The following is a 26,630-nucleotide window of genomic DNA, read 5'->3' on the forward strand; positions in this document are numbered from 1 at the left end:
ACAAGTAGAGAAGCAGCTGGGGTTGGGGGGGGTAGGGGGAAAGCAGGCTCCCTGCTGAGCAGAGAGCCGGATGTGGGGTTCGATCCCAGGACCCTGGGTTCATGACCTGAGCCGAAGGCAGAGGCTTTAACCCACGGAGCCACCCAGGCACCCCTATATTCTTAGTTTTAAAGAAAATATTCTAGGGTCACCTCAGTGCTGCAGTCACTTAAGGGTCTGGCTCTTGGTTTCCCCTCTCTCACTCTCTCTCTCTAACAGATAAATAAATCTTTTTTAAAAAGAGAGAGTTTAATGTTAGTTTTCCATTTTTTCCCTCTGAAACAATTCAGGGAACTTAAAAAATTCTGACTTGAGTCAGTTCCTGTCATGTCCATGCTGTAATATTTATAGTTTGTAAATCAAGCATAGACATTCTTGTTTCATATTAGCCGTGTTTGTCTTAATTTATCTACAGTTTTACAATTTTCTTTGTCTACCATTTCTTTTCCTTTCCTTGATCTTTTAGGACCACTTTCTTATTTTTACAGTTATCCTTAAGAAGTAGCACTAATGTTCAAACCACTTTCCAAGGCACCCACAGCGATTCCCCTTCCTGGGATCGACACTCTTCGGTGGTTCCCTCCCACACTGAATAGGGCTGACCTAAACCAGGAGGACATTTGGGAAGTGATGGAGTGTGACTTCTGAGGCTGGGTCATAAAATGCATTGCGCCTTTTGCCTTGCTCTTTCTTGGAACATTCACTGTGTGGGGAAGCCAGCTGCTGTGTCATGAGATTGTGACTCAGCCCCGGGAGAGGAACTGTGGCCACCTGTCAATTGCCAGTACTTGTAAGGAGCCACCTGGGAAGCAGATCCTGCAGCTGTGGGCCAGCTGAATTGCAGCCCTGGCCAACATCCTGACTGCAGCCTCATGAGAAACCCTGAGCCAGGACCATCCAACTCAGATGCTTCCGAATTTCTGACACACAGAAACTGTGAGATAATAAATGTGTATTATCTTAAGTCATTTGCTTTGTTACATAGCAGTAGATAAAGAATACACATTGATGAGAGTCCTTTGCTAGTAAACTGTCAGTTTTTATTTCCTGGCTTTAATTACCCCTCATTTCTAAAATATATTTTATCTGTGCATACAGTACTGTAAGGGGTGAGATAGAGAGCCATCGATGTTTTTATTCAAATAGCCAGTTTTCCAGTACTATTTATTAGTTGAGTAACTCATCTATTTCTTGCATACATTAAATTTTTGTTTATACTTGGGTCTAATTTTGGACTTTGTTCCTTCTGTTGATCTCTTTGTTTATTTTGTTCCCAATACCACGATGTTTTCACTATTTGGGCTTTAGAATACATGTTAATATCCTATTGGATAAAGCCCTTTTCCTTTACCCTTTTTTTCCCCAAAGTTTCTTGGCATGTGTCTTCTTCCTCCCTTCCTTCCTCTTTCCTTTCCACCTTCCTTCCCTCCCTCCCTCTCTGTCTCTTTTTTTCCTTTCCTTTCCTTTCCTTTCCTTTTCTTTCTTTCTTTACTATGAAATTTTTTAAACCTACAGAGAAGTAGAGAGAAGGGTCTAATGAACCCCCAAGTATATTCATCTCCTAGATTGAACAATTATTATAATTCTTTCTGAAGTATTTTGAAGTTAATTACAAAATCATTTCCCCCTTGAATACTGCAGTGTTCATCTCTACTTACTTTTTAATTATATTTAATTATTGATTATTATTTGCATTAAGGACACTTCTGTATATTTATTTTGATATTTTCATAATAATTCTACTAGTTTTTTGGTTGACTCTCTTGGGCTCTCATACAGTCATATATCTGCAAATGGCAATTGTTCTTCGTCCTCCTTTCAGCATTGATATCATTTCTTTCTTTCTTAAAAAAAATTTTATTTTATTTATTTATTTTAGAGAGACAGTGAGCATGGTGGGGGGGGCTGGGGGGCATGGGCAGAGGGAGAGGATCTCAGGCAGACTTTGTATGGAGTGCAGAGCCCAATGTGGGGCTCGGTCTCACAACCCTGAGATCTTGAACTGAGTTGAAACCAAGAATGGGATGCTTAACTGCCTAAGCCACCCAGGTGCCCCAGTATCAGTTATTTCTAATTATTTCAGCCAGCTTTCAGGAATAGCAGAGATAGGCCCTTGTATCACTCCTGTCTTCAGAAGGAATACTGTGGTCTCTCATCTTTACTCCTGATGCTATTTATGGGAAGTATGTTTTTTTTTTTTTTAAATTTTATTTATTTATTTGACAGAGAGAGATCACAAGTAGGCAGAGAGGCAGGCACAGAGAAGAGGAAGCAGGCTCCCCGAAGAGCAGAGAGCCCAATGCGGGGCTCGATCCCAGGACCCTGGGATCATGACCTGAGCCGAAGGCAGAGGCTTTAACCCACTGAGCCACCCAGGCGCCCCTGGAAAGTATGTTTTTTAAGTTTATGTTCAGGAAGTATTTTTCTATTGATGTTAAAATTAATTTTTAAATTTAAAAAGTTTTTAAGGAATCTCTACACCCAGCATAGGACTTGAACTCACAACCCTGAGATCAAGAGTCCCATGCTCTAAAGACTGAGTCAGCCAGGTGCCCCCAAGGGTCTTTTTTAAAATTAGGAACATAGGGGCGCTTGGGTGGCTCCGTTGGTTGAAAGCAGAACTCTTGGTTTCAACTCAGATCATGATCTCATGAGCTATAAAATCCAGCCTCAGCTCCACACTCAGTGGGGAGTCCTCTTGAAGATGCTCTCCCTTTATCCTTCCCCTGACACACGCTCTCTTACTCACACTTTCTCTAAAATAAAGAAATCTTTTAAAAAAAATAAATAAAATTAGGAATGTATGTTGAATTTATCAAACACCTTTTTAGTATCTCATAAGGTAATTACATTTTTTCCAAAATTATTGTGATAAAATGTATTAACAATCCCCTAATATTCAACCATGCTTGTCTTGGGAGTCTCCCTCAGATATATTTTTGTTTTAATGTATTTTATTGGTTCTTGCCCCTGACTCAGATCACTTATTTTTGGCTGGACCGAAATTTGGAGGGTTTTTGTTTTGTTCTTCCCACACACCTCTTCTGCCTCTATCCCTGAAACACATGGATTAAGGGGCTGTCATATTGAAGGACTATAATTTAAGTGACTAGACGTGTCAGATGCTGATGGTACATAGGGTTTTTTTGAGCAAAGGTTAAGGAAGGCACTCAGCCTTTCTCAACACTTATGATGCACCAGGCTCTTGCATAGGTACTTTTCACACTTGTTAGTTCACATACTAGTTCTGTTTTACAGATGATAAACTCACATGTAAGTCTGTTCGAAATTACTGAAGGAGCTGCAGACATTAGAATTTCTGTGTGTAGTTTTAGTAGTGAGACCCCACCTTCCCCCATATTTAAAGTCCTTTCCCCTCAAGAAGATTGTCATTAAGGAAATTGTAGGAAGGGGGGAAAATGTTATAATCTTGTTGATATGTGCAAGTATTGGTGTTTGTATATATGTAATGTATATGTATATGCATGTGTGTGTGTATATGTACATATATACACACACACACGTATGCATATACATATACATTACATATATACAAATACTAATACTTGCACATATCAACAAGATTGTGTACATATATAATAAATAAATATATATATAATTTTTATATAGTGCCAAAGTAAACGTATGCTAAATAACTGAAAATTAGGGATTTACTTATAAACTTCGTACCTCTGCTTCACAGAAAGTCACATCCTATGGCTAGGGAATAAAACATGCCAAAGCCTATTCCTAGGTTATGTTTTTTGTTTGGGTCTGAGTTTTTTCTCATTCTCTTGTGTTTCCCCATCTGAACAATGCCTAGTTCCATCTGATTTCTTTGTGAGACAGTTATGGACAGGAAGCCTTTATTTGCTTTTCCTTCTTTTTTTAAGATTTTATTTATGTATTTGTCAGAGAGAGAGCAAGCAGAAGCAAGGAGAATAGCAGGCAGAGGCAAAAGCAGGCTCCCCACTGAGCAAGGAGCCCAGTGTGGGACTCGATCCCACAACGCTGGGATCATGACCTGAGCTGAAGGCAGACACTCAACCAGCTGAGCCACCCAAGCATCCCAGGAAGTCTTTTTTCCTTTTACCCAGTCATTGTAAAATCCATTCCTCTCTACATCTCACAAGCCTTTTCATTACTAATGTTGTTTGTTTGTTTGTTTGTTTGTTGAGAGAAAGGGCTTTCGTGCCCATGTGCAGGGAAAGGGTCAGAGGGAAAAGGAGAAAGAGAATCCCAAGCAGGCTCCATGTCAGCACAGAGACCTGCCTAGGGCTCGGTCTCACAGCCCTGAGATCGTAACCTAAGCTAAAATCAAGAGTCTGACAATCAACTAACTAAGCCACCCAGATGCCCTGACTTACTAATTTTAAAATAATACTGCCTTAATTCATTGTTTCACAGTCTATGCTATTTTATGTAAAATTATAACTTCAATGTCTACATATTCAAGTAGCTTCTTAAGCAGTAAAATTACACAGCTCAGACATTTACCTTTTGTGTTATTGTCACTGAAGTTCATCCAGACATCTACAAGTGCCCTGTTAAAACTGAAGCAATTGTAAAAATGAAGATTACTCTCACAAAGGAAAAATTTTCCTTAAGTTTTTTTCTTTTGATTTGCTCTTTGTCCTGATAAATGCTTTTGCAGAGAGAAGGTAGAGCTTCTTCTTCCTATGTTGTGATTAAAGAACTAAAGGGGGGAAAAATTGATTTGTTAATATAACATAGTCATTTCTTCGTAGGAGCAAAAAACATCCAGGTCACTTGTCTTCTGGTCCCAGAAGGACTGTCAGTGTGATTCAGAGGCCAAGTGTGCAGTGTTTTATTCCATCCGGATCTTCATTTCTCCTTTCTTCCATCTTTCCTGTCCAAAATGTGGCCACTTTACTCTTCATTGATACCCTGGTTGAAAGGAGTTTGGGGAGTAGGGGTGGACTATGACTTTTTCTTTTGGCGAGTCTCTCTAGTTCTGCTTGGCATGGAATAAGTTTGAAGCAGCTGTGAAGTACAGGTTGGGGACCATTTGTAGATGACATTTAAAGCTGTTTCTCCTTCATCTTATAGTGAAGCACAAAATAGAATAATTTAGAAGGTTTCAAAAGATTCTTGTTATATTTTTATATCATTCTCTCTCAACTAACTTATCAAGTAGACAGTCTTACTCTCTCAGATTCAGTCAATTGGGATCTAAAGAAAATTTCTTGAGAGAATTTACTTGGGCTCAAATGGTATGTCCTCACTGAAGCTGTGAGCTAAGGAAGAAGCTCTCTTACGTAATGTAGTACTTAATTTTGTATGCACCATTACATTTGTTAGATAATTGTTTGATATACTTAAATCCTGTCCTCTCAACTAGATTATAAACTGCTCAGAAGCAGAGAATATGCCTCATTTTTCTAAGTACCTTATAGCTTCTAGTGTAGAGCTAAGTACAGTGAAGATATATACAGTAAGTGGTTGATGGAAATCTTGCTGTGCAAAAAGAAAGTCTTTAAGCCAGGTATAGACTCCATCAGTGTTAGCTCCGATGGTCCGAACTGTTGATGAGTGCAGCGAGGGTGTTCTCTTCAAGGGCTTGAGGGCGTATCAAGTGGAAAGGAAATGACTGGGACACAGGGAATGAGAGTAGAAGCCAGGAGGAGCTCCCTCCCTGTTTAGAATGGCAGTTGCATCACTACCTTTATTGGAACAAAGTCAGTCTCCCCAAAAAAGGAGATCAAACACAGACTTAAACAGTGAACAAATAAGAATGATCATGATGACGATGACGGTTGCAAGTGTAGCAGTTACAGCATCTCACCATATGCCAGGCCCTGTTTTGCTTTCCATTCTCTCAATTAAACCGTAGCACATGTTATTAAATAGGCACGGTCATTGTCTTCATTTTATCTGAGAAAATTGAGACACAAAGGTCACCAAAGTTTGCCCAGCAAGGAAAGACAGGGGTGGAATCAGGAAAAGACCAAGATGAAGAAGGAAGAAACACTTTGAGTAATCAGGGGACCTTGATTTGATGTTTCATTGTTTTATTAATGCTAGACTTCACTAGCGTTTCCAAATGGAGTCTTAAAAAATGACAATAAATGAGTCTGATTACCAGTATATTTTCAAAGTGCCTTTGCAGAAGGGAAGATTATTTTGGGGCTGAATAACTTGGGATCCTCCTTTATAAATCCATTGGATTCCAACAATCTTTATGATACACATTATGAGAAGCAGACTGTTGACTTCTTCGAGTTCTAGCACACAGAGGTGCATCTTTCTCTGTCTGGCCTTTCACTGACATACCAGAGGTGGATTCTTGGGGAACCCCAGCCACACGTTCCATTGAAACCTCCTTTGGTTAAAGACCTTTACCTAGAACTGCCCTCTTTTCTCATCCCTAGATGAGGAGACAATAGGGAGGTAGGTACAGAAGAGTCCTCACCCAGTTCACGTGTTGCCAAGGTGGACCATGAAACTGGCTTCCAACCCGCTGTATCACAGAGATTCCTAGTGAGCTTTCTGAAATGCCGAAGTCTAGGAATTTGGTTCTTCAAAGGATCATGAAAAGAATCTTTTTTTCTTTCAACTTTTGAGATATCTTGCCTTCCTTCCATAAGGATGAAAGCTAGGATTTATTGATAAGGCATCACCCTTTAAAATGGACTTTTGGGGTGCCTGGGTGGCTCAGTGGGTTAAGCCGCTGCCTTCGGCTCAGGTCATGATCTCAGGGTCCTGGGATCGAGTCCCGCATCGGGCTCTCTGCTCAGCAGGGAGCTTGCTTCCTCCTCTCTCTCTCTCTCCGCCTGCCTCTCTGCCTACTTGTGATCTCTCTGTCAAATAAATAAATAAATCTTTAAAAAAAAAAATAAATAAAAAATAAAATGGACTTTTGGGGGCATCTGGCTGACACGGTCTGAAGAACATGTGACTTTTTTTTTTTTTTTTTTTTTTTTTAGATTTTATTTATTTGTTACAGAGAGAGGGAGAGAGAGCACAAGCAGGGGGAGAAGCAGGCTCCCCAGTGAGCAAGGAGCCCAATCCCAGTCCCAGCATGGGACTCAATCCCAGGACCCTGGGATCATGACCTGAGCTGTAGGCAGACATCTAACTGACTGAGCCATCCAGGTGTACCTAGCATGCGACTCTTGGTCTTGGGGTCATGAGTTCAAGCCCCACACTGGATGTAAAGATTGCAAAAAAATAAATAAACAAACTTTAAATAGATAAAGTAACTTTGGGAATAACGCAACTGATTCTCTCAAAAGTATTTTAGAGCTGGGGGATGAACCCTAACACCTGGAGAATCTGTTCGCAGTATATCACTTAAAAATAAGTTTACCTACATAAATAATGGGGCATGTGGGCGGCTCAGTGGGTTAAACCCTCTGCCTTCGGCTGGGGTCATGGTCCCAGGGTCCTGGGATCGGGCCCCGAATTGGGCTTTTTGCTCAGTGGGGAGCCTGCTTTCCCCTCTTTCTCTGCCTGCCTCTCTGCCTACTTGTGGTCTTTGTCTGTCAAAATAAATAAATATTTAAAAATCTTTTAAAAATATAAGTTTACCTGCATAAATAAGAAATTCAAAAGAAGATACTTATGTAAAATGGAGTTTATTTCTTTCTCACTTAAAGAAATGAAAAATCCTGGGATCGAGCCCCGCGTTGGGCTCTTTGCTCAGCGGAGAGCTTGCTTCCTCCTCTCTCTCTGCCTGCCTTTCTGCCTACTTGTGATCTCTGTCTGTCAAATAAATAAATAAAATCTTAAAAAAAAAAAAAGAAAAAGAAATGAAAATTCTGGAGCTAAATAATCCACAATTGATACAGTAGCTCCTGCGGTGTCCTCAAGGGTCCTGACTCCTCTCTTTCTAATTTATGTTCCTGACACATGGCTTGAATTATCAAGGTTTCCTCATGGTCCAAGTTCGTTGTAGGAGCTAAAGCCATCGGCCTGCCTTGCATACCAAAAGAAGGTAAAAGGATCTGTCAGGTGAATGGACTCCCTTTAAATAATCTTCCCACAAGTCTTACCTAGTATGTCCACTTACACTGGCCACATTTAGCCATGTGTTCTAACCTAGCTGCAAAAGAAGCTGGAAAGCATGGTCTTTTATGTTAAGAAACAACATGCTCAGCTGAAAATTGGTGCTGTGTTGCTAAGTAGAAAGGGGGGAATAGATGCTGGATAGGCAATTAGCAGACTCTAGGACACTGGGTAGAACCTTCTTTAAAAAGAAGAAACAGGGCACCTGGGTGGCTCAGTTGGCTAAATGACTGCCTTCCGTTTAGGTCATGACTCTGGAGTCTGGGATTGAGTCCCATGTCAGGCTCCCTGCTTAACAGGGAGTCTGCTTCTCCCTCTGGCCCTTTCCCTGTCATGCTTTCTCTCACTCTCAAATAAATAAATAAAATATTTAAAGAAGAAACAGTTTAGGGGCATCTGGGTGGCTCAGTTGGTTAAGAGTCTTCTTTCAGCTCAGGTCATGATCCCAGGATCCTGAGATCAAGCCCCGTGTCAGGCTTCTTGCTCAGCAGGGAGTTTGCTTCTCTTTCTCCCTCTGCCCCTCTCCCCTGCCCATACTGTCTCACGCCCGTATGCATTCTCTCTCTCTCTCTCAAATAAAATATTTTTTTAAAAAAGTTTTATTGCCGTATTGACATACAATAAATTGCACATATTTAAAGTGTACAATTTGACAAGTTTTGACATAAATACATACTTGTGAAACCATCACCACAGTTAAGAAAATTAACATATCCGTCACCCCAATATTAGTACCCTTTTGTAATTATCCCTTCCCACCCACTCTGTGTTGGGGTTCTACAGGACCACCCCTGGGTGCGATGATTCCTAAGAAGACTCACAAGACTCAGAATACACAGTCATAGTCACAGCTATGATTTATTTCCTTAGAGGGGTACAAAAGTGAAGTCAGTGAAGAGAGAGGGTACATGGGCAAAACCAGGTGTAAGCTTTCAAGAATTTTCTCCCAGTGAAGTCACACAATATACAGTGAATTGTGACAACTAAGAAATGTTACCAGGGAAGCTCATTAGAGACCTAGTGCCCAGGTTTGTACTGGGTCTGATCAGTTGCGTACCCTCTTCCTAGCACATAGCAAAATTACAGACCACCGGAAAGAAAGTTACACCTGTGGCTTGTACTGTATTTTCTGTTGGACAAGAAGTTTACTACTGGGGATATTGGGTTGGAGTTAGGGTTGAAACAGATTTGTGCCTTTTTTTTTTAAGATTGTATTTTATATTTTTCAGAGTGAGAAAGAGTGAGCATAAGCAGGGGGAGCAGCAGACAGAGGGAGAAGCAGGCTCCCCGCTGAGCAAAGAACCCTATGTGAAACTTGATCCCAGGACCCCAGGATCATGACCTGAGCCAAAGGAAGACAGTTAACTGACTGAGCCACCCAGGGGGTCCCACAGATTTGTGTCTTTATATTTGCTCTCTCTAGTGCCTTGCCTCCCATCCTCTCTCAAATTCATTCCATTTAGGCCTTCGTCTTCACTCTTCTGTCGAACTGCTCTTGTTTAGGCCCATGTGACTAAATTCAGTCATCTCTTCTCAGTCTTTGTCTTGACCGCGCAGCAGCATTTGATCCAGCCAACCATTCTCTCTTGGCTTCTAGAATATCACATTTACTCGGTGTTCCCCCTGCCTCCCTGGTTGATCCTTCTTGATCACCTTTGCTAGTTCATCACCTTCACTTCTGTCTTTAATGGTGACGTATTCATGAGCTTAACCTCTCTTCTCTTTGTGTACGTCCTCGTTCTATGGATCCTCTCATGCAGCCTTGTGACTTTAAATTCCATTTGTATGCCACACCTGCATATTGATATTTTCAGTCTGGAGACAAACTTGATATCTAACTCTCTACTCAACGTGTCTACTGAGAAGTCAAATAGACAAACTTAGAGTGTCCAAAATTGAAGTCTTAACCTTAAACTCCTCCTCTGCTTTACCCAGAGTTTTCCCCACCTTTCCAGAGGATCAGGCCAAAAACCCAGGAGCTGACGTGTATCTTCAGTAATATATCCAAAATTCAAACCATTTTTTACCACCTCTGCTGCTGCCATGCTTCTACCACCCTCTAAACCACTAGTCGTCTATTGCTGGCATGATGACAGCTGCCTTCTAACTCAGCTTTTCCCTCCTCGCCTTCACTTTCCTTCTTTCTATCCTTATAGGATGCTAGAACAGCTAGAAGTGGGGTACCTGGGTGGCTCAGTCAGTTAGGCAGCTACCTTCAGCTCAGCTCATGATCTCAGACTCTGTTGTTGGGTTCTCTTGGGAGTCGCTGGGCATGGGAATAGGAATATAATTAATGTCTACTAATAAACTACCAAATGGTTTTCTTGAGTAATTGTATGATTTTACACTCTTACCAGCCACATGGGGGACTTCAGGTTATGCCACATCTTCACCAGCACTTGGAATTCTTAAAACAGGAGTGTGATCAGGGAAAGGACCCTTCTGTCTAGACCTTGGATTCTGTATTTTAACTGCATAAGAAATACTCAACCAATAAAACATAGGGCAACAACAAAACGTAGGATCGGAATCTACCGCAGCCTCTTATGAATTGTAACACCTCCAGTCAGAACATCTTGCCAGACTCGGGCATCGTTACCTCAGAACCGTCTTGGACTGTTACAGTCAACTGCGTGTGAGTGTGGGTTTAAGGAGAAATGTATCTTATTTCCTTGGAGCTTTTCTGTTGTATTGAAATATATGTTGAAAATATTTACTTGTAATTAAAATAATTTCTTCTAACTTTCTAACAAAGTACCTTGTAGTAACTTAAATTGGGTTCTGGGCTAAGACAGGCGTAAATTTGCATCTTGGCTCGGCCTCTTTTGTGTGATCTTGGTCAAGTTTCTTAATCCTTCCGACCTCCTCACACATCCATACCTGCCCTTGGTATACCTACCCTTCTCCCTGCAGAAATTGCTCCCCATGTATCAGAAGTAGAAAAGTGTGTAAGTTTAACTTGAGATAATTGGATATCCACAGCAGTTCGTGGAATATTGTATCTTTTGACAATTCTCAAGTATCAGAATTAAATAGAAGGATGCTCTTTCACTAAAGGCGGACACAGATTGGCATCTGACATTCTTTCTTTAGGTAAAACAGTGTTTCCCTAACATCATCTATCACTTTTCTCCTAAGTTCCTTATGTTTGACTGGATTGTCTTTCTCAAAATTTTTCTAGGCTGTTCAGCTTGACCCTGAAGAAACTTGTCATGCTGAAAGAAATGGACAAAGACCTTAACTCAGTGGTCATTGCTGTGAAGCTACAGGTGAGTTGACCAAGATCGTTTGTTCAGGGTCCAAGGAAGCTGGATAACTTTTTGCCTGCTGTTGGGACTCCAGAAATACTGCTGGGGGCCTGCCTCTTCCCTCCTTCCCTTCCTCCTCAGCCAAGCAAGAAACAATAGTGTAAAATGACTGAGTTCATGAGACCTAGTGAGTCCCAGTTCTGTCTCTTAGTTAAACCGCTCAGTTTCTTTAAACCTTAGTTTCTTTATCTGAAAGTTTAAAACTTGGTCCTTCCTGCCTTGCATATCGAACAGGATTAGGCTGACGATCAGGTGATACAGATGCTAAAGTGTATGATAAATGATTCAGAAATTGCTGTGGTGGCCAATGCCTGTTTCAGTGTTACTCTCGGGGTTTCTGGGTCCAAGGAAATGCATGGGTTGAAGAAGCACTTTGGAGGTTTTCTATAAGGTAGAAGAAATTTATAGATTATTGTTTCTGACTTGGCAATGAAAAATTTACTGGAATAATTTAACTTCTGGGTAATCCACCCATTAAAACTGCTTATACTTACTTGGTATCTTCAAGGGACCCAAAATATTAACAAACATTCATACTCTTAAGCATTCCTGAAGTTCAGAAAAGAAGGGAGAACTGTACTGTGGGAATGTTAAGGAATTTACCTGTTGCCAGCTAATTGCCAGGTGGCAGAAGTGGTACTAGAAACTAAAGAGCAAGTAATTTATATATAGTCATCAAACTCCACGATGAGGCCTTCCTTAACTGCTAAGTCCTTTCTAGTGATGACTCCCTAGAGCTCACTGAGATTCTGGAGTTGTTAAATAATGACTGGATTCCTCAACTGACGAGTGGTATATTTAGTGAATTCTTATTCATTGAAAATAGTGAACTGTATGGTAACGCCCTACCAGCCAGCAGATCGTATTAGCTAGACAGCTGTGGTGCAGCGGTGTATTGTTCCAATACTGGCTTCACCGGACTCCACGTCTATAGCACTCACAGTGCGTGTACAATGCCCTGAGGTCCTCAGCTCTCTTTCTGAGACAAATACAAGATCTTAATTTCGCCCTCAGAACTTAAGGCATTTTAATTACTCCTTATGAATATCTGCATGTCTCACTTTATATTCTGACTCCCTGTTCATCTTTGTACATAATACCTCCCAGTTCTGTGAAACATTCCCAGGCACCCTACGTTGAGAAAGCAAGTATGGGGTAATGATGTGTAAGTAGAGACTTCCAATGTCTTTGCTTCTGTCCCGCTTTTGCACCCATTTCTAGGTCATGGGCCGGGTTCCAGTTTTCAGGAATTGTTGCTTTGCTAAAAGCTGTTGCTTTCCAATGCAAACACTGTTGGTATGGTTTGGAAAGTGCCCCACTGCTTTTGCCATCCCCGCAGTCAAATGCCTTTGCCAAAAGAAATAATTTCCTTTTTTTCCTGATTAAATATTTAACATTCTGTAAAATTTAAAATTATACCCCAAAACTATAAATATCCTTAATTTTTTATTGCTTTACTTCCAGGCAGCTGGAAGTAATTACAGATGTTATCACATTCGTTTATCCAGTGACTCGTTTATTCATTTTTTCATTCATTTAATACATTTTTATTGAGCATCTATTATATGCAAAGCATTGCTCTACACACAGGGATTACAGCAGTGAGAGGATAAAACAGAGGGAAACATGCACAAAGCCCTTTTTTAAGATGTATTTATTTATTTGAGAGAAAGTGCATGGGGACGGGTTGGGGGTTGGGGACAGAGGGAGAGCAACTCTCAAGTGGACTTTCTGCTGATTGTGGAGCCTGACGCAGGGGTTGATCTCATAACCCTGAGATCATGATCAACTCATGAGATCATGAGTTGAAATCAAGAGTTGGACACTTAACCAGCTGAGCCTCCTAGGTGCCCCAAACATGCATAAAGCACTTCTGCTTCATTGGGAAGTATGCTCTTGTCTTGAACCAATACTTCTGCAATTCAGTTGTGAAGTAAAATAGCTGCTTTGGGGCGCATGTGGATGGCCAGTCATTTAATTGTCTGACTCTTAATTTCGGCTCAGGTCATGATCTTGGGTCATGAGATGGAGGCCTGCGCCAAGGCTCTGCACTGGACAGGGAGCCTGCTTAATTAAGATTCTCTCTCTCCCGCCCCACCTTCTCATGTGCAGGCACTCTCTCAAATAAATAAATAGATAAACAAACAAACAAACTGCTTTTTTAATGGAACACCATTTTTTTTTTTTTTAAATTTTTTTTTTAAAGATCTCATTTATTTACCTGACAGAGAGAGATCACAAGTAGGCAGAGAGGCAGGCAGAGAGAGAGAGAGAGGAGGAAGCAGGCTCCCTGCCGAGCAGAGAGCCCGATGCGGGACTCGATCCCAGGACCCTAAGATCATGACCTGAGCCGAAGGCAGTGGCCCAACGCACTGAGCCACCCAGGCGCCCCTGGAACACCATTTTTAAGTGAAAGCAGACCTCATAAACAAACAAGTTATTCAGACTCAGCTACTTGGAATGTATTTTCTTGAAAATGAGCAAAGTGAACCTATCACTTCAAGGGAAACAACTGAGACATATTTTTGGCCAATGACAAATAAAATTTGATCTTTCAAGTGAAAATTAGAATTTTGTAAAATGTGTTTGTCATTATAAGCTTCACAGCTTCCCATTTTTTAAGGACTTTTCTGAAGAGATCAGTGGTGATAGTAATGATAACAATTTTTTAAATTATATAATAAAAAGTATATAACATTTGAAGCATTGGCCTAACTCAGTGACTCAGTGTTTTCCAAATGACGAATGCATGATGTTACAAAATCATGCTAGGTAAAAGATCCATTCAAAGAACAAAATAGACCAATAGATTGGATTTTTATTTTTAACATTTTATTTTGAGATAATTTTAAATTTGCAGGAGATGCAGGGATAGTACATAGAGTTCCTGTATTCCCTTTGCCCAGCTTTTCCCAATGTTAACATCTTTCTTAGCCATGGTACATGTATCAAAACTAAGAAATTACATTGGTTCAATATTATTAATTAAATTAAAAACTTTATTCATGGGCACCTGGGTAGCTCAGTCATTAAGCATCTGCCTTTGGCTCAGGTCATGATCCCAGGGTCCTGGGATCAAGGCCCACATCAGGCTCCCTGCTGATCGGGAAGCCTGCTTCTCCCTCTCTCACTCGCCCTGCTTGTGTTTCCTCTCTCACTGTCTCTCTGTCAAATAAATAAGTAAATAAAATCTTTAAAAAAAAAAAAAGAAAGGCTATTCAGATTTCCCAATTTTTCTTTTTCTTTTTTTTTTTTTTTTAATTTATTTGACAGACAAAGATCACAAGTAGGCAGAGAGGCAGGCAGAGAGAGAGGAAGGAAAGCAGGCTTTCACACAAACCTGTACCTCTGAGGCAAAAATACATTATATGTTAATAAAACTAAATTAATTAACCAATTAATTAATTTTTAAAAAGAGAGGCTTGTAGAAAGGTATGCTCTCTCCTTCATACTGCAGAAAGGTAATGCCTTCTCCTTCATACTGCTGTTGAGAATGTAAAATGATACAGCCATCTTGGAAACAGACTTGCAGTTCCTGAAAAGGTGTGACATAGTGTTAGTTACCAGATGACCCAACAATTCCACTCCTAGAAGTTACCCAAGAGAAATGAAAACATGGCCATGTAAAATCTTGCACATAAATGCTCATCACAGCATCTATTCATAATACCTAAAAATTTGAAACAAACCAAGTCTATTAACTGAGGAATGGATGTGTAAAAGGTGGTATATCAGTACAATGGGATATTTTTTTAGCAATGAACAAAAATAAAATATATCCATGCTACAACACAGGTGAACCTTGAAAACATTGTGGTAAATGAAAGGCAGGCACAAAAGGCCACATATTGTATGATTCCATGTATATGAAAATGAGAAGATATAAAACCATCATCAAGTAGAGCAGAAAAGTGAAAAGACTTGAGACAATACAGAGTAATTGCCAGGCTGCCTTGTCAGCACACTACTGATTTGGGGTCATGTATTAAGACAGACCAGTTCACCTGATTATATGATTCTCTCTGGGCATGTTTAGCTGGTGCAGTTTGGATTTTTTTTTCAGATTTTATGAATTTATTTGAGAGAGAGAGAGAGCAGGAGCCAGGGGAGGGACAGAGGGTGAGAGAGAAGCAGACTACCTACTGAGAAAGGGCCCTGATGTGGGGCTCAGTCCCAGGACCCTGGAATCATGACCTGAGCTGAAGGCAGACACGTAACCGACTGAGCCACCCAGGCGCCCTGCAGTTGGGTTTAAATAGGGTTGTAATTTTTACCAAGTGAATATGGCAGACTAGCAGCAGAGCACAGGAGTTAAGGGTGTGTGCAAGAACATGTTTATACAGATTGCCTATGGCATTTAAGCTGGGTAAGGAGGAAAGATAGACAACAGGACCCTGGGGAAAATTGAAACAATGGAAGCATCCTTGGATTGTAGGCCCTGGTGGGTCTAAAGGATTATTGTTGTTGACAAACCAGAGAAAATGAGCTGAAAAGATAGGTGGTAATCAGAGAGTGGGGAGCATGAAACTGAGATTAGGTATTGGTTGTAATTATTGGTAATGGTAAGATCTGGAGAAAGAACATTTGGGTGAGTAGCTAGAACAAGTGTGAGGACAAAATCATCGGAAAAGAGAGATTAGGGGATTGGGGCAGCCAAGATGTAGGAAAGAGCATGTATTGAAACCACGGAGAGTTACGGCTGGTGTCCTGCTGGGGAGAAGAACAGTGAATGAGGAGCTAAAATCAGGAAGTGGGCAAGAATGACTACAGGTAAAGATCCCAGCAACAGCAGGAATAGAGGTCAATATGAACTGAGAGCATCAGTCCAGAAAAGGATTTTTAGAGAGATGGAAGGGAGAATGTTCTAGAACTGGTGATGAAAACAAGGAGGACACCTTCCCCATTTCCAGTCCAGCGGTGTGTCCCATAAGAGAAGTCCCCTTCTCTTATGGGAGAAAAACGGCCACCATTTGAGATAGTTACCCAAGAAGCCATGTCTTCGGTGGAGATGAGGTTTCAGCTAGAGGGTTTCTCAGTGGCACTAGACATGGGGTCTGTTTGTGCACAATAGGATGGTCAGCAACAACCTGGCCTCTACCCTCTAGAAATACTTTACACGCACGCACGCACACACCAGTCACAACCACCCAAAATATCTCTAAATATTGCCAAATGTTTCCTACCTCTAGTTGGAACCACTGCTATATATCAACCACATTTTGAATTCTTTCAACATTTCTGAGTTTCATTTTACAGAGATTTTTAAAAATCAAATCAATAAAGTCAGGTGAAAATTTTGTCAAGATTGTTGTTCGTAATAGTGGTTACTATGAAAGTGTTATCTAACAGGTGAGGCAGAATTTCCTTTATTATATTTCACTGGTATGGTACACTATTCTTGTTACAAAAACATTGCGAACTATTGTATTTAGATTTTCCTCTCTGCATTAAATAAAGTTTGCATTTTGTAAAAACAAAATTAGAAATGGATGTAAAACCAAAATATATGTGGGTATTATGGAAGGCACGTATCGCATGGAGTACTGGGTGTGGTACATAAACAGTGAATTTTGGAACACTGAAAAAAATTAAATTAAAAAAAATAATAACTACTGCAAAAAAAACCCCACTAAGATTATATATTTTTTTAATTTTTTTAAAGGGGTACCTGGGTGGCTCAGTGGGTTAAGCCTCTGCCTGGCTTTAAAGATTTTATTTATTTATTTGACAGACAGAGATCACAAGTAGGCAGAGAGGCAGGCAGAGAGAGAGGAAGGGAAGCAGGCTCCCCGCTGAGCAGAGAGCCCCATGTGGTGCTCGGAATTGTGATCGGGCCAAAGGCAGAGGCTTTAACCCACTGAGCCACCCAGGAACCCCTAAAATTGCAAAATTTTTAAAGGGAAACAGGAGAATATCTGCTCCAACACAGTTAGCAGAGTAACTGAAGTTAGCAGAGTAACTCCACAATCTTAAAGTAGGCAGAGATGTCTTAGCTAGGACCCAGAATACATTAACCATAAAAAAGTAATAAAGTACACTTGATCACAATTAAATACTTCATTGATAGATACCATTAAGAAAATAAGTAGGCAAGAAAATATTTACCATACATATATCTGACAAGTGACTTGTATACATAAAAAAAAAACAAAAAAAAAACAGGAGCGCCTGGGTGGCTCAGTGGGTTAAAGCCTCTGCTTTCGGCTCAGGTCATGATCTCAGGGTCCTGGGATCGAGGCCCGCATCGGGCTCTCTGTTCAGCAGGGAGCCTGCTTCCTCCTCTCTCTCTACCTGCCTCTCTGCCTACTTGTGATCTCTGCCTGTCAAATAAATAAATAAATAAAATCTTTAAACAAAACAAAACAAAACAAACCTCTTACAACTCAAAAACAAGTTGAACAAACCTGGATGAAAATATTTGACCAGGCCATCTCATAAATGGCAGTATACAAATGATCAGTAAACAAATGGGAAGGTGCTTATCAGTAGTAGTCATCAGGGAAATGCAAATCGCAACCACAGCGATATTCCACTGTCTGTCTCCACTAGAATCCATGAACCGAAGCCTGGTCATACCAAGTGCCGGCGAAGACACGGGGTCACTGGAGCTCTCATACACTGCTGCTGGGGGTGGGCATCATACCAACACTTTGGAAATTGGTCTGGCAGTTTCTCATAAAATTAAACATACATCTACCCTGAAACCCAGCAATTCCTCTCCTAGGTGTTTGCCCAAGAAAAAGTAAAACATATTTTTTTCCCAGACTTGTAACAAGAATGGCAGTGTTAGCCATAATAGACAAAAACTAGAAACGACCCAAGTGCGAATGTTCAACAACAGTAGGATGGACAAAGGTGGTGTATTCATAGAACGGGATTCCACTTGGCAGTAAGAAGGAATGAACTACTAATAGATGCGACACCCTATGTGAACCTCAAAAGATGATGTTTAAAGAAGCCCAGCTAAAATAGTGCATACCATATGACCATGTATATGGAATTTTAGAATTGGCAAAACTAACCTATGCTGAAAGAAATCAGAACAGTGCTTACCAGAAAGGGCAGTGTAGAATTGTTCGGGAAGGATCACAGAGTTTTCCTGGAGCAATGAAAATGATAGATGTCCTGAGGCAGTTGTGGCTTGTTACACACATAAATGCATTTATCAGCTCATTGATTCGTGTACTGGAGATCTGGGCATTTCACTGTGTTTAAATAATTTTTTTGAAAAATTAATCTATACAAATTTACTGGCATTCCTTAGGCCCTCCTGCTGGTCATTTTTTACACTTTTGGAGTAGTTTGGCCCAACTTTATTTTTAGAGCGAAAAATGCTAGGATAGCTACCCTCTTGTTAGGTTAGAAGGGGTAGGGCTAAAAGGAAAGGTTCCTGGGAAAAATTAAACTGAGACCTGAAAAATGAGTGCCTTAGGTATGTGTAGAAGCATGAATAAGCATCCGGGGGGGGGGGGGGGGGGCGTGTGAAAATAAAGGCCCAAAGACAAGACAGTACAGGTGAAGTATCAATTTGAGAGGAAGAAGGGAGGCAGAGTTGAGCATGGGGGCGGGGGGTACTGCTACCTGCCTGGTTCTTCTTCAGGAGAGCTCTACGTGTAAAAATTACTCATTTTTTATGTGAAAACCTTTCATGAACACACAATATAATAACCTGTAAAATCATATCTATGATGTGGCTTGATTTTGATGTGTCTAACAAAAACCAAGGAAGTATTTGGTAAGGATATTAATAGAGTTTAGAAGTTGTTTGCAAACTTAGTATTTCTTTTGGTGTGATTTTTTGATGATATACATTGGGCCTATTTTTTCTTGGTTTTCAGGGTTCAAAAAGGATTCTTCGCTCCAATGAGATCATCCTTCCAGCTAGTGGACTGGTGGAAACAGAACTCCAATTAACCTTTTCCCTCCAGGTGAGAATCTAACTCAATCTTAGGTCACTAATGTCCAGTCTAGTTCCTAAATAGTCGTTTAATCTGGAGACTTGTTTTATCCGAGAGAAGCCGTAGCACAGTGAATTAAAGTCATCCAATGAATTGAGCATTCATTCATCTATAGCAAGCCTAGAGGGCCAAAGCAATGACTTAGCCAGCCACAGTGGGGATGCTGAGACCCAAGTTCTTTTCCTTTTCCTTGGATAAGGCTGTTAGCCTACCCATCCTTTCTCAGCCTGCCCTCAGCCCCTTTACCTCTCCCTGGTAATCTGCAGTCCACACCCCAGCTGAATTTGTCCCTTTCAGTCTCACTCTGCTCCCATGTTGTAATCTCAGTTCTTCCCTTCTCCTCCTTATCCCTTTTTCGTATGTCTCTCTCTCATTGTAATCCCAGGAGCCCAAATTGAAGCACATGGAGAAATGCTTGGTCACATGGCAAAGAAAGAGGCAATTTTCTTTTCTTTTCTTTTCTTTCCTTTTCTCTTCTTTTCTTTTCTTTTCTTTTCTTTTCGAGATTGTATTTATTGGAGAAAGAGTGAGAGAGAAAGAACGAGCTGGGGGGCAGGTGGGGTGGAGGGACCAGGAGAGGGACAAGCCGACTCCCCCCTGAGCAGGGAGCCAACAAAGGGCTCAATCCCTGGGTCCCAGGATCATGAACTGAGCCAAAGGCAGCGCTTAGTTGACTGAGCCACCAGAAGGCAGTTTTCTGAATATATGTGTACTGTAGAGCTGCATAGTGAAAATCAGGCACCAAGCAGAACCAGACCCTGAGCAGCACCTTAATGGTGGTTCATTCACCCCTGCTTCCCAGCCTTGTAAAGCCAGGAGACAGTGAGGCTTGTTGCACTGTGTATCCTCCAGCAGGACCAGAACCCACCAAGACCCAGATGCATTTTTTTTTTTTTAAGATTTTATTTATTTATTTGAGAGAGAGAGAGCACAAGCAGGGGGAGGGGCAGAGAAAGAGGGAGAGGCAGGCTTCCACGGAGCAGGGAGCCAGATGTAGGGCTTGATCCCAAAACCTTGGGATCAGGATCTGAGCCAAAGGCAGGCACTCAACCGACTGAGCTACCCAGGTGCCCCAAGACCCAGTTACTTATTAACAGTATTTGACTCTTTTGTACTTGGCAGTATCCTCATTTCCTGAAGCGAGATGCCAACAAGCTACAGATCATGTTGCAAAGGAGAAAGCGCTACAAGAACCGGACCATCCTGGGCTATAAGACCCTGGCTGTGGGACTCATCAACATGGCAGAGGTAAGAAGAACCGTCTCCAGCCCTTAAGTCGGAGAGCCAAGAGAGACACTAGGCCCAGCCAGTTGAGCTCAGCAAACGATCTTCCCAGCCTACTACCTGTGTGTTCTATTTTATTTACAAGTCAGTTCTTTTTTTTTTTTTTAAGATTTTATTTATTTATTTGACAGACAGAGATCACAAGTAGGCAGAGAGGCAGGCAGAGAGAGAGAGAGAGAGGAGGAAGCAGGCTCCCTGCTGAGCAGAGAGCCCGATGTGGGGCTCAATCCCAGGACCCTGGGATCATGACCTGAGCCGAAGGCAGAGGCTTTAACCCACTGAGCCACCCAGGCGCCCACAAGTCAGTTCTTTTATTGGAAATTCAGGCTATACCTCAGGAGGTACTTTCTCCCTCACAGAATGTTTTTCTTTCAGTTTAAAAGAAAATTCAAACTTACAGAAAAGTTGTAAGAATAGTATAAAGAACTCCCATATACCCTCCCTTGGATTCTTCAGTGCTAACGTGTTAACCACATTTGCCTTATTTTCCTCTCCCTGTATAATCATTCCTGCATATTCTCTGAACCACTGAGAGTAAGTTGCAGACATGATGCCCTATTACATGTTAATACTACAGTGTGTTAAATTTCCTACACTTGATCTTAGCCAAAAGGCCGAGAAACGATTAATTTCCTAAAAATAAGAATACTCTCCTGTGTGCTCAGCACCGTGCCTGCCCTAAAGATAAGCACATTAACACTGGTACAGGATCACCGTCCTGCCCACAGTCCCCGTTCACGCTGTGCCAAGTGTCTCAGTCATGTCCTTTACAGGCACAGACTTTAATCTAGGATTACATGTTCATTTAGTTGTCGTGCCTTTTTGGTCTTCAGTTTTCAACAGTCCCTCAGATTTCCCTTGTCTTTCATTCCCTTGACTTTTTTTTTTTTAAGAGTACAGGCTAAGAAAGAAAGAGAGGGAAAGAAAGAATACAGGCTGGTTACCTTAGAGAATATTCCTTAGTTTGGGTTTGTCGGATGTCTTCTGACATTTTTGGCAGAATTACCACAGAAGTAATGCTGTGTTCTTCCCAGTGCACGACGGGCAGTGCTGCACGTCAATTTGTTCCATTTCTGGTGAGGTTAGCTTCTCTTTCTTGATTAAGATGATGTCTGTCAGCATTTCCAGTCCAAACTAATACATTTTTTGTATTTACCAATGAAAAAATATGTGACAGGCAGATGTTTTGTGATGTTTATGTAACAACCTTTTCTCTCCTCATATGTTCACCAACTAAGTTTAGCATCTACTCATGATTCTTGCGTGATTCAATTATTATTTTAATGCTTGCCAGACAGTGACTTTATAATCCCGTCATTCCTGCTGTATCATGAGTTTGCTTTCTGTTGTAAGACAGAGCTTTCTCTTCTTCACCATTTATTGATTGGTTCATTTTTGGTATTAATTATGGACCTATGGATTCCTGTTTAATTCAGGGGTTTAATCTGTAACTGTCATTAGTTATTTTGATGCTGAGATTATCTCAAATTTGGCCAGTGAGAGCCCCTTCAAGCTGGTTCCTATATCTTTCTTTTTATATGTCCCACCATTCTTTATATATTTCTTTACTTTCTGGTACAAAATATCATCTTGTACTTTTCCTGACCCAGTCTTAGAATGAACTGATTCTCTGAAGGGTCCTGTTTCCTTTCAATGGAGCATGGTATTTAGAAACCAACATGTGGGTACCAGAAGTATTCATTTTCCCAGGTAGGGTGTCATTACTTCTACTCCCTCTCAACAGATAGAACTAGAAAATATATCTCCATATGTGTATATGCCCTCATACATACGTACATACATGCATCATGCCTGTTTCCCTGTCTGTGTCTGTCTGTCCGATCATGAGGTCACGTCCCAATTAATTCCAACCCAACACCATTGGGCTTATTGTAGCCTTTCCCCTTTCCACAGCTCTAATTCCCTCCAACAGAATGAAAGTAGGCTTCCATTATCCTCAGTGTGTTTGCTCATTTGTATAGTTCCCTTGTGTGCCAGGTGAATCCTCTCAACCCTGAAACAGGGAAAGAAAAAAGGGGTCCCAAATCAGTTTTACTTTTTATTATGTTTTTAAGCCGAAGCAATGCTTTATTGTGACTATAAAGCACCAATTCAACAAGGCATTGATACTGGGAATTCAAACAAATATCTTCTTGAACAGATATGTATGTAGCAAGCCCACCATTTCAAGTTCTTAAAAACAAGGACTCAAATCAAGAATCAAACAAAGCACGAGGGCAGTTTTTAAAAATTACACATTGTTGGGACGCCTGGGTGGCTCAGTTGGTTAAGCAGCTGCCTTCGGCTCAGGTCATGATCCCAGCGTCCTGGGATCGAGTCCCGCATCGGGCTCCTTGCTCCGCAGGGAGCCTGCTTCTCCCTCTGACTCTGCCTGCCTCTCTGCCTGTGCTCGCTCTTGCGCTCTCTCTCTCTCTGACAAATAAATAAATAAAATCTTAAAAAAAAAAAAAAAAAAAAAAAAAATTACACATTGTGGCACCTGGCTAATTCAGCCAGTGGAGGCTGCAGTGGTCTTGGGGTTATATATTCATACCCCACGTTGGGTGTAGAGAGCACTCAAATATAAAATCTTAGGGGCGCCTGGGTGGCTCAGTGGATTAAGCCTCTGCCTTCGGCTCAGTCTTGATCTCAGGGTCCTAGGATCGAGCCCTGCATCCGGCTTTCTGCTCAGCAGGGAGCCTGCTTCTCCCTCTCTCTGTCTGCCTCTCTGCCTACTTGTGATCTCTCTCTGTCAAAAAAAAAAACCCTTAAAAAAAAATTACACCATCATGAAGGCATATGTGTGTGTGTGTGTGTGCGTGCGTCTGTATTCTGTATGTATGTGTACATATATATATATATATATATATATATATATAAAATACAGTAACAAGGCTTTCTGATCTATAACTTCCTGCATATTCCTTCAGAAACAAATTAGTATAGATAGCAACCGTAGAGGGAAAAAACGCTTCCTTCTATGGAAATAAAGAGCCGATCTGAAAGTACATCTCTGCAGAAAATCCATTCATTACCCCCTGTGAAAGAAGCTGAATATAGATGGATATCCCCCAAACACAGCAGAGTTTCTGTTTCCAGAGGTTCTGCTTCGGCAGGGGCCGTGACGCACATTCACCTCACACATCACAGTGCGCGTCCCAGCGAAGCCTTAATAAGGTCAAGTGAAGGAGCCTCTGTGAAAAGGGGTGTTGTCATTTCCGCCCAAATAACACAAGCTCTCAGGAGCAGAGGAATTCAAAGAAGACTGCTATCTCTCTCCTCTCCTCTTCCCCAAGTTTTCTTGTTTGTAATCTCCCTACATCTGTAACCAAAAGATCATTCAGTTCAGTCCTTTTTCAAGGATTTTGGGAAAGCACTCTGTGAAGAAAATCCCTTTAGTGGGAAGGGGTGTTCAGTCATGTCAAAGATCACTCTCTCTGACAGGCTCCACAAGAAAACTGTCCTGTCTACAAGGTATCCGTGCTCCTCCTGGCTGAGTTCCGGTCAGCCGATGGATTGCCTCCTCTAACCAGTAGGATGGCATTTCATTTGACTGAAATTCTTTACATATACACGTGTATGTATTATGTTTGCAGAGTTTCATCACAGGAAAGGAAATTATGTCATTATGTATTTTTTGATGTCTAAGAGCTCAGTTTGACTATACTACGAAGAGTTGTTCTTTAAATGCTTTGTCTGCAGAGGTTTTACATGATACTTGTAGATTTTCAGAGCAGGCCCCATTTAACTGAAGTCCTGTCAACATGTCAACAGGGATTTTCTATTGATTTCCTGCTCCTGAAAAGCATTAGCTTGCTCCTCAAATCGGGCCACATGAAATAGTTGACATCCATCACAGTCCTGTCTGGAGAATCTGGTGGCTTCCCATTCCCCATGTGGCTGGTGCCAGGAGGCTTTCCCCCCTGTGCAGAGCTCAGCGACTGCCACCTGCCCAGCCCCCGCGCAGCTGGCCCACAAATCAGTTTTAACTTACATCTACTTTACTATGTTGAATAGGAAAATTTTGTGACCTTAATAAATAGAATACGTGAGACAGCCCCAGCCCATCTGTCTTTCCTCTTCGTGCTTTGAATCAGTATGAAGGACTGTAGGAAGTGAAGTGTTATGGACACCACAATTCCCCACCTGTGTCAAGCCCTTCCGTTTTCTCAGGTCCTGTAGGTCCTTTTCCCCATTACTAGGCACAGGTAACTACCGTCTGCAGTCTGGCCCCAACCAGCCAGGAGAACTAGTTCTCTGTCAAGGACTAACACTTAAATGTAGTCCTGGAGATTAGCCATCATTTTAGTCTTGAGTCTTGATCTTCGTTTTTAAGCACAGGGCCTGACCAGTGACTGGGCCTGACCAGGCTGACAATTCGAGTAGGACCTTGAAGGTAAGAGGAGAACAGTAACCTTGGGTTTGAAAGGTAGCGAGAAAGAAAATGTATCAACACAATCCATTCCCATTGGTTTGCACATCCACTTGGATTTATGAAAATAGACGACTCACCTCCCTTAGTAAGGCGTTTGCATTGCTGCCCTTTGGCCTCAGGTGATGCAGCACCCTAGTGAGGGTGCCCTGGTGCTCGGCCTGCACAGCAACGTGAAGGACGTGTCTGTGCCTGTGGCAGAAATAAAGATCTACTCTCTGTCCAGCCAGCCCATTGACCATGAAGGAATCAAGTCCAAGCTGTCTGGTAAGATGTATATAGTATCGGGAGAGCCCTGTGGGTCAAGAACAAGCCCATCATCGGCTCCCCATCCTGGGAAAGCTGAACAAGACAGGCCTAAAACGTTTCTATGAAAAAAGTGTAGAGATCCCTGAGAATAAATGTGACCTTCAATGGCTGTGGCTCTCTCCTCTACCCCAGCCATATTTCCACCTGACGAGAGCCATGACTGTAGCCAACCCAGCTCTCTTAGGCCAGATCTTCAGATCGCAAGGTTGTCTTACTAAGGTGTCTCTTTCCAGATCGTTCTCCTGATATTGACAATTATTCTGAGGAAGAGGAAGAGAGTTTTTCATCAGAGCAGGAAGGCAGTGATGATCCATTGCATGGGCAGGTAACTTTCCACAGCCCCTCACGTGTAGCGTCTGAGAAATAATTCCAGACACCCCTGGGATTTCCCAACTTCATTCCATCCACCTACCCCCTTAGGACCTGTTCTATGAAGATGAAGATCTACGGAAAGTAAAGAAGACCCGGAGGAAACTAACCTCGACCTCTGCCATCACAAGGGTGAGCCTCAAAGGTCCCGGGAATGTTTTAGCTGAGATTTTAAATTTGAAGGTAGGAGGGAGTGGTGTATTGAAACTTCCTGAGGTCTTTTTTAAAATATGCACATGAAGGTTCTGGAGGTTCTGATACACCCCTTTATCCCCTCCACCAGCACCACCATGTAATTAAGAGTCACTGTTGTAGAGAAGCAGTGTTACTTATAGGAGCGTGTTATATTTTTCAGGTTATCTCGGGATAGAAAATAGGTTGAGAAACCTTGTTTTAGACTTTGCAACAGGTAATGCTTCTTCAAGAAGCAGAATGCCTCGGGCACCCCTCGTCCCCTCTCCAGGTGACTACTTCAAATTACGTCCTACCTACCACATAGACAGACACAGTCTTTTCTAGGGCTATCACCATTTTTAATCATTTTAACCCAGAAATAATAGGCTAGTGCTTAGAACTGGGTTTGGTAAGGTCTAATTACATTGGGTATCATTCCTGCCTTAATGGATCCATAATCTTAGAAGCCAAATGCCTTTGAATTGTGTCTCCTGCATAAGATGTCCTCAGGAGTCACTATTTTTGGTGAAATTAGAATCCTGGACTAAGACACTTAATACCCGAAAAAAAAAAAGACACTTAATACCTGGATTTCTAGGTTAACTTTGGGGTTGTTGTTTTTTATTTTTGTTTTTGTTTTTGTTTTTTAAATTAAATGTAATTTCATTTTAATTGCAGTATGGTTAACCTACAGTATTACATTAGTTACGGTGTGTAATATAGTGATTC

At 41.5% G+C, this 26,630-nt stretch overlaps 1 protein-coding gene across 2 annotated transcripts in view; it reads left to right on the plus strand.

Annotated features, from left to right (window-relative positions):
• The window catches only part of PACS1 (phosphofurin acidic cluster sorting protein 1), a 140,213-nt gene that overhangs the window by 89,382 nt on the left and 24,201 nt on the right, over positions 1–26,630 (plus strand). For both annotated transcript variants that reach the window (XM_059147941.1, XM_059147950.1), the window contains exons 2-7: positions 11,249–11,336; positions 19,214–19,303; positions 20,456–20,581; positions 25,172–25,316; positions 25,592–25,683; positions 25,779–25,859. In XM_059147941.1, coding sequence (XP_059003924.1) covers positions 11,249–11,336; positions 19,214–19,303; positions 20,456–20,581; positions 25,172–25,316; positions 25,592–25,683; positions 25,779–25,859 — 622 coding nt within the window. The remainder of the gene's footprint in view (positions 1–11,248; positions 11,337–19,213; positions 19,304–20,455; positions 20,582–25,171; positions 25,317–25,591; positions 25,684–25,778; positions 25,860–26,630) is intronic.

This window comes from Mustela lutreola, chromosome 1, assembly GCF_030435805.1.
Source record: "Mustela lutreola isolate mMusLut2 chromosome 1, mMusLut2.pri, whole genome shotgun sequence".
In the NCBI taxonomy this organism is placed as follows: Eukaryota; Metazoa; Chordata; class Mammalia; order Carnivora; family Mustelidae; genus Mustela; species Mustela lutreola.